The sequence below is a fragment of the Lissotriton helveticus genome, chromosome 3_1, assembly GCF_964261635.1.
Source record: "Lissotriton helveticus chromosome 3_1, aLisHel1.1, whole genome shotgun sequence".
Classification (NCBI taxonomy): Eukaryota; Metazoa; Chordata; class Amphibia; order Caudata; family Salamandridae; genus Lissotriton; species Lissotriton helveticus.
In genome coordinates, this window is record NC_136061.1 from 785,008,074 (window position 1) to 785,022,940 (window position 14,867).

Sequence of the window (14,867 nt, forward strand, 5' to 3'; positions counted from 1 at the left end):
AGTCAGGCCTGTCACCAGGCTGGTCGCTCCCCTCACCACCACACGCCTCCTGTGTGCCGCTGCTGCCGCTCGCATTGGTCTGTGCCCGGTTTTTCTGACTCTGTGCCCGTTTTACCTGACTGGTGGATTTCTCCCTGTTCTGTCCTCTTAAATTCTGTTTGCATCATTGTGTTCTTTCTCCCTTGTAGACTGTTAGCATTATTGTATTTTCCCCCTCTGTGCTCCCCACTTTGACTTCTGTATCCCCCGCTCGCTCCCCCCTTCGTTTTTTCACACTGCTGCGTCCCCTGCAGCCCCGCCCTCCTGATCTCCCATTCGCCGCCCACTCCCGCCTTTCCAGCCGCTCCTCCCTCCCACACCCCCTCATATGGAGGCTGCACAGCTGCCCCACCGCTGGCGCGCCTAAGGCAAGCCCGTCCGCGCCTAGACTGCGCCAGCGCCCGGACCCCTGGCCCCCGCGGAAGCCACAATGCCCGCCTCTCCTACGACTCCAGCACCCTCCACGCACTCAACGCCGGACAATCACACACCTGCTGCCAGGCCGCCCCGAAGCGCACCCAAGGACCCTTCTCTTGCCAGAACTGCAGCTTCACCAGCATCCGGCCTGCCAGCCCACCTACCAAAGAACCCAACCACCGTGGATGCATCCTCCTCAACACCTGCTCCGCACGCAAACACGCTGTGGAACTCTGGGACCTACTGGACTCCAACACCCCAGACGTCGCCTTCCTGGCGGAGACCTGGCTGAACCCCTCCTCGGCTCCCGACATCACCACAGCCTTCCCGAACGGCTACAAGATTACCGCAAGGACTGCACCAACGGAGTAGGAGGAGGCATCGCCATCATTCACAGGAACACCCTGAAAATCTCTACATACACCGACAACACCCTCAGCACCCCCGAATACCTGCACTTCCAGATCCACACCGACCCCGACACCACCCTCACAGGTACCCTCGTCTACAGACCCCCCCGGACCCTGACCGCAGTTCAGCGACTCCATTGCCGACCTCATCAGCACACACGCCCTAGCCTCCACGGACTACATCTTTCTCGGGGACCTGAACTTCCACCTCGAGAACGACAACTACAACTCTTCCACTCTGATCGACAAACTTGCCACCCTTGGGCTCAGACAACTCGTCACAACACCCACCCACTCCCCCGGCCACACGCTTGACCCCATCTTCTCAGCAAGTTCCCACGTCCTTTTCAACCACACCACCGAACTCCACTGGACCGACCACCGTTGCATCCACTTCACCTTCCGGAAACCCACCATGCACCACCGCACCCAGCAGATGCCTCGCAGCTGCTGGTGCAAAGTCACCGAAGACCAGCTAACCACCACCCTCGCCCAGAGCCCACCCACAGACCCGTCCGACCCAGACGCCGCACCCCGTAACCTCAGACAGTGGATCAATGACTGCGCCAAACACCGTCGCCCGCTCAAGAAGCCCTCGAACACCCACACCAGCAAGAAAGCCAGCTGGTTCACCGAAGACCTCCAGGCCTCCAAGCGCACCTGCCGAAAACTCGAAAAAAACAGATCCGCCAAAAGGAGCTCCTTCAAAGACCGCCTAGACAACAACGCACACAACAGCAAAGAGCTCTTCAACATCGTGAAGGAACTCTCCAACCCCAGCTCCAAAACCAAAGACATCCCACCCTCACAAGACCTGTGCGACTTGCTGGCTACCCTCTTCCATCGCAAGACCGCAGACATCCACAGCTTCAACGCTGTCACCACCACGGCAACCACTGAGACCCCCGCTCCCACGACCACCACCCGCCGCAACCGCCTGCTCTCCTTGACCAACATCGACGACGACGACACTATCAAGATCATGAGCACCATCCACTCCGGATCCCCGGAAGACCCCTGCCCGCACAACATATTCAACAAAGCTAGCAGCACCATCGCACCCCATTTCCGGAAAGCAACATCTCCGAGACAGCAACCTTCCTGGAGAGCTGGAAGCACGCAGAAATCAACGCCTTACTCAAGAAACCCAAGGCGAACCTCACGGACCTCAAGAACCTCCGACCCATCTCCCTGCTCCGTTCCCTGCAAAGGTCATCGAAAAGGCAGTCAACAAACAACTGACCAGCTTCCTCGAGGAGAACAGCATCCTGGACCCGTCCCAGTCCGGGTTCCGAAGCAACCACAGCACTGAAACTGCCCTCATCGCCACCACCGATGACATCAGGACCCTGCTAGACAACGGAGAAAACCACGGCCCTCATCCTCTTGGACCTGCCTCTACGGCGCCAGATTCCAAGAGAAGACCCTGAACTGGACCACCTCCTTCCTCTCCAGCAGAACACAGAGCGTCCGCCTCCCCCCCTTCCAATCCGAAGCCACCAGGATTATCTGCGGCGTACCTCAGGGCTCATCCCTCAGCCCAACGCTGTTCAACGTCTACATGGCACCGTTCGCCCACATCGCACAACGGCACAACCTCAACATCATCTACGGCGACGACACCCAGCTGATCCTCTCCCTCACCAAAAACCCCCACACCACCAAAACCAACCTCCACAAAGGAATGAAGGCCATCGCCAACTGGATGAGAAACAGCCAACTAAAGCTGAACTCGGACAAGATGGAGGTCCTCATCCTCGTATCCACCCCCTCGGCCTGAGACAACTCCTGGTGGCCGACTGCACTAGGAGTACCCCCTACACCTACTGACCACGCACGCAACCTAGGGGTCATCCGCGACTCTACCCTTTCCATGACGAAGCAGGTCAACGTCGTCCTGCTTCAACACCCTCTGCATGCTTCGCAGGATCTTCAAGTGGATCTCCACCGAAACGAGAAAGACTGTCACCCAGGCCCTCCTCATTAGTAGACGGTACTACGGAAACCCATTCTACGCAGGAACCCTGGTCAAACTCCTGACACTGCTCCAACGTATCTAGAACGCCTCTGCACGCCTGAACCTCAACATCCCTTGCCGCAGCCACATCACACCCCACCTGAGAGACCTGCACTGGCTCCCCATCAACAAGAGGATAACCTTCAAACTCCTCACCCACGCCCACAAGCCACTCCACAACACCGGACCAGCGTACCTCAACAGCCGACTCAGCCTCAACATCCCCACCCACCAGCTCAGCTCCGCTGACCGCGCCCTCTCCACCGTCCCCTGCATCCGAAGAGTGACCGCCGACGTCAGATCATTTTCCCACCTCACCGCCAAGACATGGAACACCCTCCCCATCCTCCTGCGGGAGACTGAAGACCTTCTACCCTTTAGGAGACTTCTCAAGTCCTGGTTCTTCGATCAGTAGCAGCTCCCCCCTCCCCCCAACCTCCCCCTCCCCCCCAGCGCCTTGAGACCCTCATGGGTATGTAGTGCGCTTTATAAATGCTATGATTGATTGACAAGTGGTTGCGCCCCCTTGCATTACTAGCCCTTGCACACACAGTGCACATCATTAGGGACTTTTACTAGTAAAGCAACCATACCAATCTTGGCCAACCAATCCCAATTACATTTTAAACAGGGAACTCTGGTACTTTGTCACTGATCAGCAGTGGCAGAGTACCCACAGCATCCAAGTTGGCTATTCTATGTCAGGAAAACGGTCTAGGGGGAAAGCAAAATGTTTAGGGAACTTTAACCAAAAAGGCCTAGACCTACAGTACCCAAGAAGGACAAAGGCCTGCGTCCTATCTTAGACCTCAGGGACGTCAACCGCTTCCTTCCGGAGGGAGAAGTTCAAAAGGTTAACCTTAGATCTGGTCTTGTCTGCCCTCAACCCTGGAGACTGGATGGTAGTGTTGGACTGGCAGGATGCTTATTTTCATATCCCCGTCTTTCCTGCCTACGGGTGTTACCTATGGCCACAGGCGTTTTCAGTTTACCGTGCTCCCCTTTGGTCTTACCAGCGCCCCTTGGATGTTCACGAAAGTGATGGTGATGGTCGCAGCTCATCAGCGCAGATCAGGGGTTCCCGTCTTCTCCTATCTTGACGACTGGCTGTTATGGCGGGCTCACCCCTGGCTGTCGTCTCTCACCACCAGACTACAGCAGACCTCCTGCATTCGCTGGGGTCCACTATCAACGTGCAGAAGTCACACCTGATTCCCTTTCAGAAGCACCTTTTCATCGCAGTTCTGGATACAGTACAGTTTCGAGCTTATCCTCTTGAGCAGCGAGCCCGGGATATTTGGGCTGTAGTACCGATGATTAAGTCTCTATCCCGGATTTCTGTGAGAATGACCCTAACGCTGCTGGGCCTCATGGCCTCCTGCATCCTACTGGTAGATCATGCCAGATGGCGTATGCATGCTCTGCAGTGGGACCTGAAGTTCCGGTGGGCACAGCATCAGGAAAATCTTTCGGATGTCATCCTGATCTCAGAGGGGACTGCAAGTCAGTTGCAGTGGTGGCTCACAAACTGTAATTGGGTCAAGGGCAGATCCCTCTCCCTTCCCCAACCATAGTTCTCAGTGGTGATGAATGCATTACTCCTGGGATGGGGCGGCTTCAAGGGAGAGGTGGAGATCAGAGGCCTCTGGTCTCCGGCAGAGTCTGAGGTTGACATCAAATTTCTAGAGCTCCTGGGCGATTAGTCTTGCAATGAAGACATTCCTTCCTTCCTTCTTTCAGAATAAGAGTAGTGCAGGAGTTCACAGACAACAACACCGCCATGTGGTACTGTACCAAACAAGGCGGGTTGAGGGCGTGGACCCTATGTCAAGAGGCTATTCACCTTTGGACATGGAGCATGACCCTGGTGGTTCAACAGATGACAGGTTCCCTGAACACCAGGGCAGATGACCTCAGCCTCCGGTACATGATGGATAATGGCATGGAGTCTAAACTCAGAGGTGGTGCAAGGTCTCTTTCGGCACTGGGGGAGCCTTGGTTAGATCTATTCGCCACCAAAGAGAACATGCAATGTCAGCTGTATGTTTGAGTTTCCAAGGCGGCATTCGCTCTGCGATGCCTTTCGTCGCGAGTGGAACTGCCGCCTCATGTACACCTTTCCGCCTGTACCACTTCTTCCCAGAGTGCTGACGAAGATCAAGTGCAACCGGGTCCAAGTCATTCTTATGGCTCCCGACTGGGCACGAAAAGTCTGGTACCCCAAGCTCTTGAGCATGGCCATCGATCTTCTGATCAGACTGCCTCTTCGGAAGGATCTTCTGTCGCAACAGCAGGGGACAGTCGTCCACCAAAACTGTCCAGCCTCTACTTCCTTTCGTGGAGATTGAGCAGCGACAGTTGACTGATTTTAACCTTTCTCCTGAAATCTGTTATGTTATCTTAGCAGCGAGGCGCCCCTCCACTAAACAGTATACGCCTGTAGATGGAACACATTTGTGGCATGGTGCACAGCACAGCTGTGAATCCCCTTTCTGCCCCTCTTTCAGAGGTTCTCCTCTTCATTCTCTCTTTCGCCCAGCAGGGCCCTGTTCTGGGCACTCTTAAAGGCTATCTTTCAGACATTTCGGCCTCTCTTTGCCTTCCTGATCAGCCTTCTCTTTTCAAGTCCCCGATTGTTAACAGATTTCTGAAGGGCATTACTCATCCCTATCCTCCTTCTCCTTTCCTAATGCTCCAGTGGGGCTTAAATCTTGTCCTCACTTATCTTCAGTGTGCTCCCTTTGAGCCACTACATAATTGTCCTCTTCATCTCCTTACTTTGGAGAGTACTTTCTTGCTTGCCATCACCTCTGCTCGCAGGCTGAGTGAGCTTCAGGCTTTATCTCCTAAACCTACCTTTCTTGCTCTCCATCTGGACAAAGTGGTTCTTCGTACTAGGCCCTCTTTTCTACCCAAAGTGGTTACCTCTTTCCACATAGGTCAGACCATCTCATTGCCCTCCTTCCCACCTCCGCACCCTTCCAAAGAGGAGGAGAGACTCCACCGTCTGGACCCAAAACATGCGCTGTCGTAATACCTTGACCGCGCTAAAGACTTCCGGGCGGACGATCAAGTCTTCATGGGTTATGTGGATACCAAGAAAGGTCAGTCAGAGCCCAAAGTACCATCTCTCGATGGGTTGTCTCATGCATTAAGATCTGCTATTCTTTGGCAAAAAAGGAACCTCCGGTAGGACTATGCGCCCACTCCAGGGCAACGGTAGCCACTACTGCTTTGGGATGTGGAGTTCCGCTGGTTGACATCTGCCAGGCAGCCACGTGGGCATCCTTGCACACGTCCACCAAGCATTACTACCTGGACAGCCAAGTCCAGAGAGAGTGCATTTTTGGCTGTTTTGTTCTCCAGGACATCCTGGTGTGAACTTAGTTTGCAGACCCACCTTCGGGGTTGGTATTGCTGGGGTATCTTTTCTAAGGTGAGTAATCTATAACTAATAGTCTCTTTCAGATGAACTAGTTTGTTACCTACGTTAACAATTTATCTGTAAGAGACACATATTAGTTATAGATTCCTCACTGCCCCCATCCCACCCATCCTCCCTGTTCTGCAAATTGACTTCTAGACCTAGGGACTCCCTTACAGGGTCGTAGTTTGTTGCACCAGTGGTCAGTGTCTTCGATGGCTCTGCGCTTCTGGTGTGGAAAGTCGTGTCAGAACGGCTGTCGACGCGCAGGGGCACACCGCCCCTGCGCGTCGACAGCCGTTCTGACACGACCTAAGACACCCTAAGTAGACCCCGCGATGTCATCCTGGCGACCACGATGTCGACGACATACACGGAGTCTACCGATGCCACCTACCGATGCGCAGGGGAACTTGTACGAAAAAATTCTCCGGATCCAGTCTGACGCTTGGGGGTAATTCTAAAGGTAAAGAATCTATAACTACATATCTCTTACAGATACATCATTATCGAAGGTAATTAACTTGTTCGTCTACTAAATGTCTATTTTTCTGTTTACTTTAATTTAAAACATGTTTTTTTTTCTTTTTCTGTAAGGCTGTGCTGTACAATGACAGATCCGTCCTGGAAAATCATCACGCTGCTTCTGCATGGAATCTTTTTCTGTCTCAACCAGAGTACAATTTTCTTAATAACCTCGATCATGTAGAGTTTAAGCGATTTCGGTTCTTGGTCATTGAAGCAATTCTTGCCACAGACCTCAAGAAGCATTTTGATTTTCTTGCGGAGTTTAACGCCAAGGTTAGTATCCTCTCTTTCAAAAGACAGTTATGTTATCTTAATATCCGTATCATAGACGAATTCTATTGTAGATGAATTTACATGATTAGAAGTGTCTCTACTGTTAGTGTTCCGGTTGTTATCGGCAATCTGCATTCTTAACAAGGGACCGTCAATACAGTAGGAGTGTAATTTCGAGTTTGGCAGAAGCGGGACAATCTGCCGGTCCCTGCCTCGGAGCTGGGGAAGCCAATGGTTTCCGACAGAGTAGGCCTCTGGTGCTTTGATCACTGCAGCACTTTCCGAACAAGTATTTGCAATGCAATAGGTCTTGCATTTGCAAAGTTTTGAGCTATTGGTGTTGTAAATGGCAATGCCTTTTATGTGTTTCGAAAACCTGCAAATAACGACTATAAGTACAAAGTGCACATAAATAAAAAGTATTGTGTTTTACAATGCCAATAGGATAACGTTTCTAAAATGCGAGACATTTTGCAGTGCAACTGCTAGTTTGGTTAGGCTATACCTTAAAATAAATAAGTATTCAGTTATGCCGCACAATATCCTTGGTGCAACCACATCAACTGTTGCGTGGCTAAACACTTATAAGGTCCCAAAGGTGATACCTATTGGCTATGCCAACGCTTGGTGTGGTTGTGTGTGTGGTGGTGTGTGGGTGTGTGTGGTGGTGTGTGGGTGTGGTTGTGTGTGGGTGTGGGTGTGGTTGTGGGTGTGTGGTTCTGGTTGTGTGTGTTTGGAGGTGTGTGTGTGTGTGGTTGGGTGTGTGTGTGGTTGGGTGTGTGTGTGGTTGGGTGTGTGTGTGGTTGGGTGTGTGTGGTTGGGTGTGTGTGATTGCGGGTGGGTGTGGGTGGGTGTGGTGGTGGGTGGTTCTGGTTGTGTGTGTGGTTGGGTGTGTGTGTGTGGTGGTGTGGGTGCGGTTGTGGGTGTGTGGTTCTGGTTGTGGGTGTGTGTGGTTGCGGGTGTGGTTGGGTGTGGTTGTGGGTGCGGTTAGATGTGGGTGCGGTTGTGTTGTCTGGTTGTGTGTGTTGTGGGTGTGGTTGTGGGTGTGGTTGTGGGTGTGTGGTTCTGGTTGTGTGTGTTTGGAGGTGTGTGTGTGTGTGGTTGGGTGTGTGTGTGGTTGGGTGTGTGTGTGGTTGGGTGTGTGTGGTTGGGTGTGTGTGTGATTGCGGGTGGGTGTGGGTGTGGGTGGGTGTGGTGGTGGGTGGTTCTGGTTGTGTGTGGTTCTGGTTGTGTGTGTGGTTGGGTGGGTGTGTGGTGGTGTGGGTGCGGTTGTGGGTGTGTGGTTCTGGTTGTGGGTGTGTGTGGTTGTGGGTGTGGTTGTGGGTGTGGTTGGGTGTGGTTGTGGGTGCGGTTAGATGTGGGTGCGGTTAGATGTGGGTGCGGTTGTGTTGTCTGGTTGTGTGTGTGGTTGTGGGTGTGGTTGTCGGGTATTTTGTATAATGAACTATCTGACAATCTAGCTGGTGTGAATTAAAGGCTGCAGTATGTCAGCTTTTCTGTAACATAACACATTTAAATACCTGTAAAAGAACTGTCAAAACAATTAAACATTTATCAGTTAGATCATTTCTATATCGATCAAAACAATCAAGACTTATTATTACTTCATGATGTTCAAATGATAGATATTTGCTGAAACCCAATTTCCATACATTATGTTCTGTCCCCAATATAGTTTTATTAGTAAAAGTGCATCTCAGTGCGAATTTGGCAGCCAGTTCAGTGGAAACCCACCGCAGGCTACATACAACACCTTTACCACTATACTACTTGACTACTGAAATACCAGGGGGTCATATGCTATACTTATTCTTTAATCAGCTTTACTTATGCTGGGATTTTTCACAATCACTATTACTTCAGTGATGTAAGATTGATGGCAGCAGGGTTTTAAGTGGGATGAGTAAACTGGGCGTCTCTCAAGGGGCCGTGGCCACTGTAATTAAGGGCGGGGCTTAAACACTAAAGCTAAAAATCTGTGCTTAGCAGAGTGTCCCACCCCACTGGTATTTTGCTGCTTCTGTCCATTTATCCAGACATGTAACACAACAAGTAACATTACACCTACAACAAGCCGGGCCTATTGATTTTGTCAATTTGTATTATTTGCATAAGATAAATAAGCAACAATTATCACTTCGCTGTATAGAATATTGAAAATGCTAGACGCTCTTGTGGGCAAAGTTGTGGCATAAGGAACAGCTGACCTTCATGCTGAGAAAACAGGTTCGAGTCTGACGCCCTATGATTCAAAAAATTATTATACCCTTGTGTAATATAGCTGGTGCAAAGCGCTCCAAGTTTGCACTATATGAAATTGAAAAAACGAGTCTCTTAAAAGTTACATCAAAGGCAGTGACGGGTTGTACTATTGCAGAGTTAAGGTTTTTTTTTCACCTTGACTCTAAAAATGGAGAGCCCGATAGGGACCCTTTACTGCACCTGCTTTTAAAAACTGCTGGTGCTGAGCACCGGCAGGACCTGGCTCAATTAAAGCTCTGGATGACAGCACCCACCACTTCGAAAATGGTTCCAGCCCCTGTGCATTCACTCTCCTCATCTTTTCTCACCCTTGACCACCGTCTGTATTCCTTCCTCCCAGACCCCATGGAAGACAGACAACAGCAGATGTAATCGCAGCCCCCCTCCCCTTTCTTCTCTCTTCCCATGTCAAGCCGCCTCACGCGCGAGTGCATGATCTGACTCCTGGATTTCATTTTCTCGCAGACTAACGCATTTTATCTTTACTCTATCAAACCGACTCCGGGGCTCATCTGTGTGCCCGGTTCCATACATGGAAAAGGTCAGTCTGCTGAAGCAAAACACAGATCGTTACATAGCATACGTTTTACATTTCACCCTAACCGCAGGCCATATGCAATTCTGACTCTCTTCCTCGTTGTACCGAAGGCATTAAATAGAAGGATGCTCCTTGAAATGCAAAGTTACTTTTCTCGTGAGTCTGCTTTCATTTCCACCGCAAAATTCAGAGGTTGCGTAGCAGCGCTACGTCACTCCAAAAGAAAGCAGTTTTAAAAAACTGAATAACTATAATGTTGCCTGTTAAAACCACAAGAGTGGTGCTACGCACCGTGAACTGTGGCTTGGAGCTAAGGGCTTTGTGGTCAAAAGGTGCAGAGGCGAGAGAGACTGGCGAAAGAGACTGGGGTGCTGCGAGAGCCGCGGAAGCCACTGAAACACTGAGCAAAGTGCATTGAGGAGCAGAAGAGCCGCGGTCAGGAGCGGAGGTTTAGTGGAATTCTACTAACTACCCCCCGCTATTCTCCCGCATTTCCCCCCCCCCCCCACCCCCGCTGCCCCTTCCAGCAGCCTGAAAACACCCGGTAATGCTTGGGACATGGCTTGGAACACAGCCGTATCTGAAAGAAACAGGTTAGTATTCGATTCCTTACCTTAGAATATCCCCAGGCGTCAGACTGGATCTGGAAAATTTTGCATAGCAGTACCCCTGCGCGTTGGTAGGCGTCTGCGGCTCCACGTCCGTCGTCGCCGTCGTTGGCGCAGGGACGACGTCATCAGAGTACTTAGACGCCGTCCTCGCGCGCTGACATCAGTTCTTCTTTTTTCCGCGCTAGCAAGCGCAGGTCCGGAGAAAGTGGTACCCTAGTCACTTTTTGACTAAACTTTTTCGATCCTTTTTGGATCTGTTTCGAGTCTACGACTCCATCGGTGCCGGTAGGGATGCCCGGGTTCAAGCCCTGTGCCGACTGCAACTGACTGATGTCCGTTACCGACCCCCACCGCCGGTGCCTACATTGTCTGGGGCCCGACCACGATGACAAGTCGTGCCCCGACTGCCGGGCCTTGACGTCGAAGGCTAGGCGGGAGCGGTCCCGCAAGCGCCTCGAGCTCCGGCAGTCGGCCCCGCGCCACTCGAGGTCCTGGTCCGGAAGGAGGTCGAGGGACCGGTCGCGGAGCCGGAGTCATCACAGCTCGGCGAGTCGACACCACTCGTCAGGCTCCACGTCCTCAGGTAAGAGGCACAAGAAGTCGAAGAGGCGACATCGCTCTTCTGACTCCTCCGATGCTCGTGCGATGCGGCTGGGGGTTCGGGTGACACCGCCCATGCGGCTCCGCCGGAGCCGCAGGCGTCGCGACCTGCTCCATACCCGCCGGTCTCTGGGCAGAACGCAACGCCAGAGGAGATCGATGCCTTCCTCATGGCCATGAGGTCGCTCTCCTCCGTCGGGCTCCGCGGCGCCTTCGGGCCCAGCGGACCCAACTGGGAGCCCAAGAAGGCCGGGTGCTTTGGCCCCGGTGCCGTCGGGTGGTTCGGCCCCGGTGCCGTCGGTGACTTCAGTCCCGATGCCGCAAGGCCCCACTGGATCCGGTTCCGGGTCACCGCTGGTCGACCTTACGTCCCTGCCGGCGTCAACCCCTAGGGTGTCACCCCTGGCGCCGTCCTCGGCCGCCGCCGTCCCTGGTCCAACCCTCGGTCCGGATCCGACGTTGGAGCAGCGTCGCTCAACGCCGCATTCGGCGCCGACCGAAGAGCAATTCTTCGAGGATCTGGGTCCATCCTTTATCCCTGAATTTCAGGACATGGACGACGAGGGAGACTGGGGGGGGGGGGCCTGAGGACCCTCTGGCACGTGAGTGCCAGTCATATGAGGACTGGACACAGGAACTAGGGGAAGCCAGTGGCCTGGATACCTTCCCAGACACTGGTTTTGTCTCCCCTCCTACCGTGGCTACGGAGGAGGGGGCAGCTTATAGTGTGGTGCAGATGAGGGAAGCCAAGGCCTTGGCTCTTGAGCTCCCCGTCGCAACGTTGAGGTCCAACATCCTCACAGAGGTCCTTAAACCGCAGGAAAGCTCCCCAGAGCCTCTACTACCATTTAATGAGGCTCTCACAGACGTCCTGTTGGGCACTTGGTCCAGGCCCACTACAGGCCCTCCTGTAGATAGGAATGTCGCTAGGCGCCACCGCCCAGCTCCGGGCGACCCTAGTTTCTTGTCCACCCACCCCACCCCGAGAGTCTGGTATCCAGGCCTCTATCTCCCATCCATATTCCCGACGGCACCACCAGATCAGAAATCCAAGAGGTATGAACAGTTCGGAAAGAAGATGTTCTCCAGTATTAGGGGTGTCTTTCATAGATTCACATGCCTAAATCATTCCCCGTCGTCGGAGTAGGAGTCCCACGGTACATAAAAAAAGCAGTAATATGCCATTTGTACATAGCAAATAACAGTTATACTAAACCAGGAAGTAAAATAGCCCTAGCTACCATGGAAAAAACTTCCACATTAGTGACTATCCAAGTCATTATGTTTAGACCAAACTGCAGCCAATCAGGCCACAGCTCCCACCAGAATACTCTCCCCAGAGACCCAGGCTGTCAGATTTTTTACCGCACGTCGTGTGATAGGGAGTCTCTCTGAGCTCGGCTCAGTTTTTTCTCTACTTTTGACCGTTATCACTTTCAAACATGTCTAAATCAAAGTCCCTGTTCAGGGCCTGTGAATCCTGCGGAAAGGCACGGCTGTTCAAGGAGGATCCGCATACTCTCTGCATCTACTGCTTGTACCCTGATCATCAGGCTAAGGAGTGCAAGATTTGTCGCACTTTTCCTTCAAAGACCCTCAGGGACAGAGAGGGTCGCTTGCTGCTATGGATTCAGCGGATTAAAGACAAGGATGTCCCCCTCTCAGAGGTAGGAAGTTTGGCCTCAGTGTCTTCTATGGGATCTAGAAAAAGGATAGCTGAGAGTAAGGTGACTTCTCCTAAGGCTAAGGTGGGGAGGCAGGCCCAGCTCACTCAGGACGCTGTTGAGCCTTCTACCTCAAAAACAAAGAAATCCTCTGAAAAATCTGTGAGTCCACCAGATTAAAAAAAGACTGAGTCTTTATTGTCACCTCAGAGGCCTGTAACCAAGGCAGCGACTTCTCTGCCGGTTTCCTGTCAGACAGCCACTGCAGTGACTTCTACTATGACCTTTTCCTCACCGAAACCCTCTTTGGTGATGTCCTCAGCGTCCTCTCCAACTTTTGTTCATGTCCAGATTCGTCCCATCTCATCGACGAAGAAAGTTACACCTCCCGTCGACGAGCCTCCGTCGACAAGAAGCTTGCCGTCGACGACGGCCTTACCGTCGACGAAGAAGACCTTACCGTCGACGACGACACCGTCGACGAAGCAGCCGTCGACGATCCCATCGTCGACGAGGAAGACCCCGTCGACGACCCCGTCGACGAAGTCGTCGTCGACGGTCTCGTCCACGAAGAAGATAGTTCCGTCGACGGCCCCGTCGACGAAGAAAATGGTCCCGTCGACGATTCCGTCGTCGACGACGAAATCCAACGTGTCGACGAAGACTAAACAGTCACAGTCGTCGACGGAGCAATTATCGTCGAAGAGTGCATCGCTGACAACGAAGTCTAAGCCGCAAGACACAGACTTTCCAGTGGCTCAAGGGAATCCAGCAACACCAAAGCTGTCATCTTGCACAGATATCCAAGTCTGGTCAGCAAAAAGCAATGTGATACCGCTGCCATCTCCAGCCACCACTGCGGCTCTATTGCAAAAGCGTCCATCCCAGTCTACATCTATGTCGCCACTAACGATGTCAGACAGGCTCTTGGATTCTGAGGTAGAGGACTCTGGTGACGAATTATTCCAAGCAGCCAAGAGTCCATCGGACTTGCTTATACTAGTAAATGATCAGGACGAAGAGGAGCAAGTGACACAACCACCCAGGTTGGACACTGCACCAACACCAGGGATGCAGATGCCTATGGAACTTTTCCAAAATTTACAGTACATGTTGAGCGATTACTATCGCCGTTTTCCACCTTCAGAGTCTGGCGAATCACAAATCTCTTCTCCACAGCCTCGAGTGACCCCGAATCCAATGCCTGCTATGGCAGAAGAAACGGGGCATACCCCATCAATACCGGTGACCAACAACCAAACGGAGGATGAGAATACTGATGAGGAGGCTCAGGAAGAAGGTGAATTAGATAAAACTGACTCGTCGGAGTATGAAGATTATCAAGCTGACACACCTTCTCCGGATGAACAACCAAAGGCTGAGTCGCCACCGGTGGATATTGCAAATTTCCATAGGATTATGGACAAAGCAACTAAGATTTCTCATTACCATGGAGACTAAACAGGACGATTGTTTCCTGTACGACTTTAAGAGTTTGTCTCAGAGGCAAAGTTGGTCTATTCCTATTATAGACTTTATTTGGAAAGAAGGGCTAAAGATCATGGCCACGCCAAATTCTTTACCTGCGGTTTTACCGCAAGTGGATAAGAAGTACAGGGCACCAGCTTCTTCACCTGCTTGCCTGCTCGGCCATGCCAAGACGGAGTCAGTCATTTCGCAAGCAGCTCAAAAGAGAGCAAAGAATCCGTCATCTCAGATCTCCACTACTACGGACAGAGACGGGAGACGACTCGATACCATTGGAAAAAAGGTATCGACTATTGCAGCGACGACAGTTAGGGCTGCTAATTCGCTGGCAATTCTCGGCAGGTATGATAGACAAATGTGGTCAGACATATCGCCATACATTCAGAAACTGCCTGAACCAGACCGGACCGAAGCCATGAAAATTCTGCAGGAAGGGGAGTGTGCTTCATCGGAGATCATTGACGCTGCAGTGGACGTAGCAGCTACAGGATTCAGACAGTTGGCAGGAGCTGCTGTCCTTAGAAGAGAGGGATGGTTGAAATCTACATCCTTTAGACAGGAGGTGCAAGCCAAGGTATTAAACATGGCTTATGATG

The 14,867-nt window shown here is 52.1% G+C and overlaps 1 protein-coding gene across 3 annotated transcripts in view; it reads left to right on the forward strand.

The window, feature by feature from the left end:
• The window catches only part of PDE3B (phosphodiesterase 3B), a 1,530,363-nt gene that overhangs the window by 1,327,228 nt on the left and 188,268 nt on the right, over positions 1–14,867 (forward strand). For all 3 annotated transcript variants that reach the window (XM_078681018.1, XM_078681020.1, XM_078681019.1), the window contains one exon: positions 6,905–7,108. In XM_078681018.1, the coding sequence (XP_078537144.1) occupies positions 6,905–7,108 (204 nt within the window). The remainder of the gene's footprint in view (positions 1–6,904; positions 7,109–14,867) is intronic.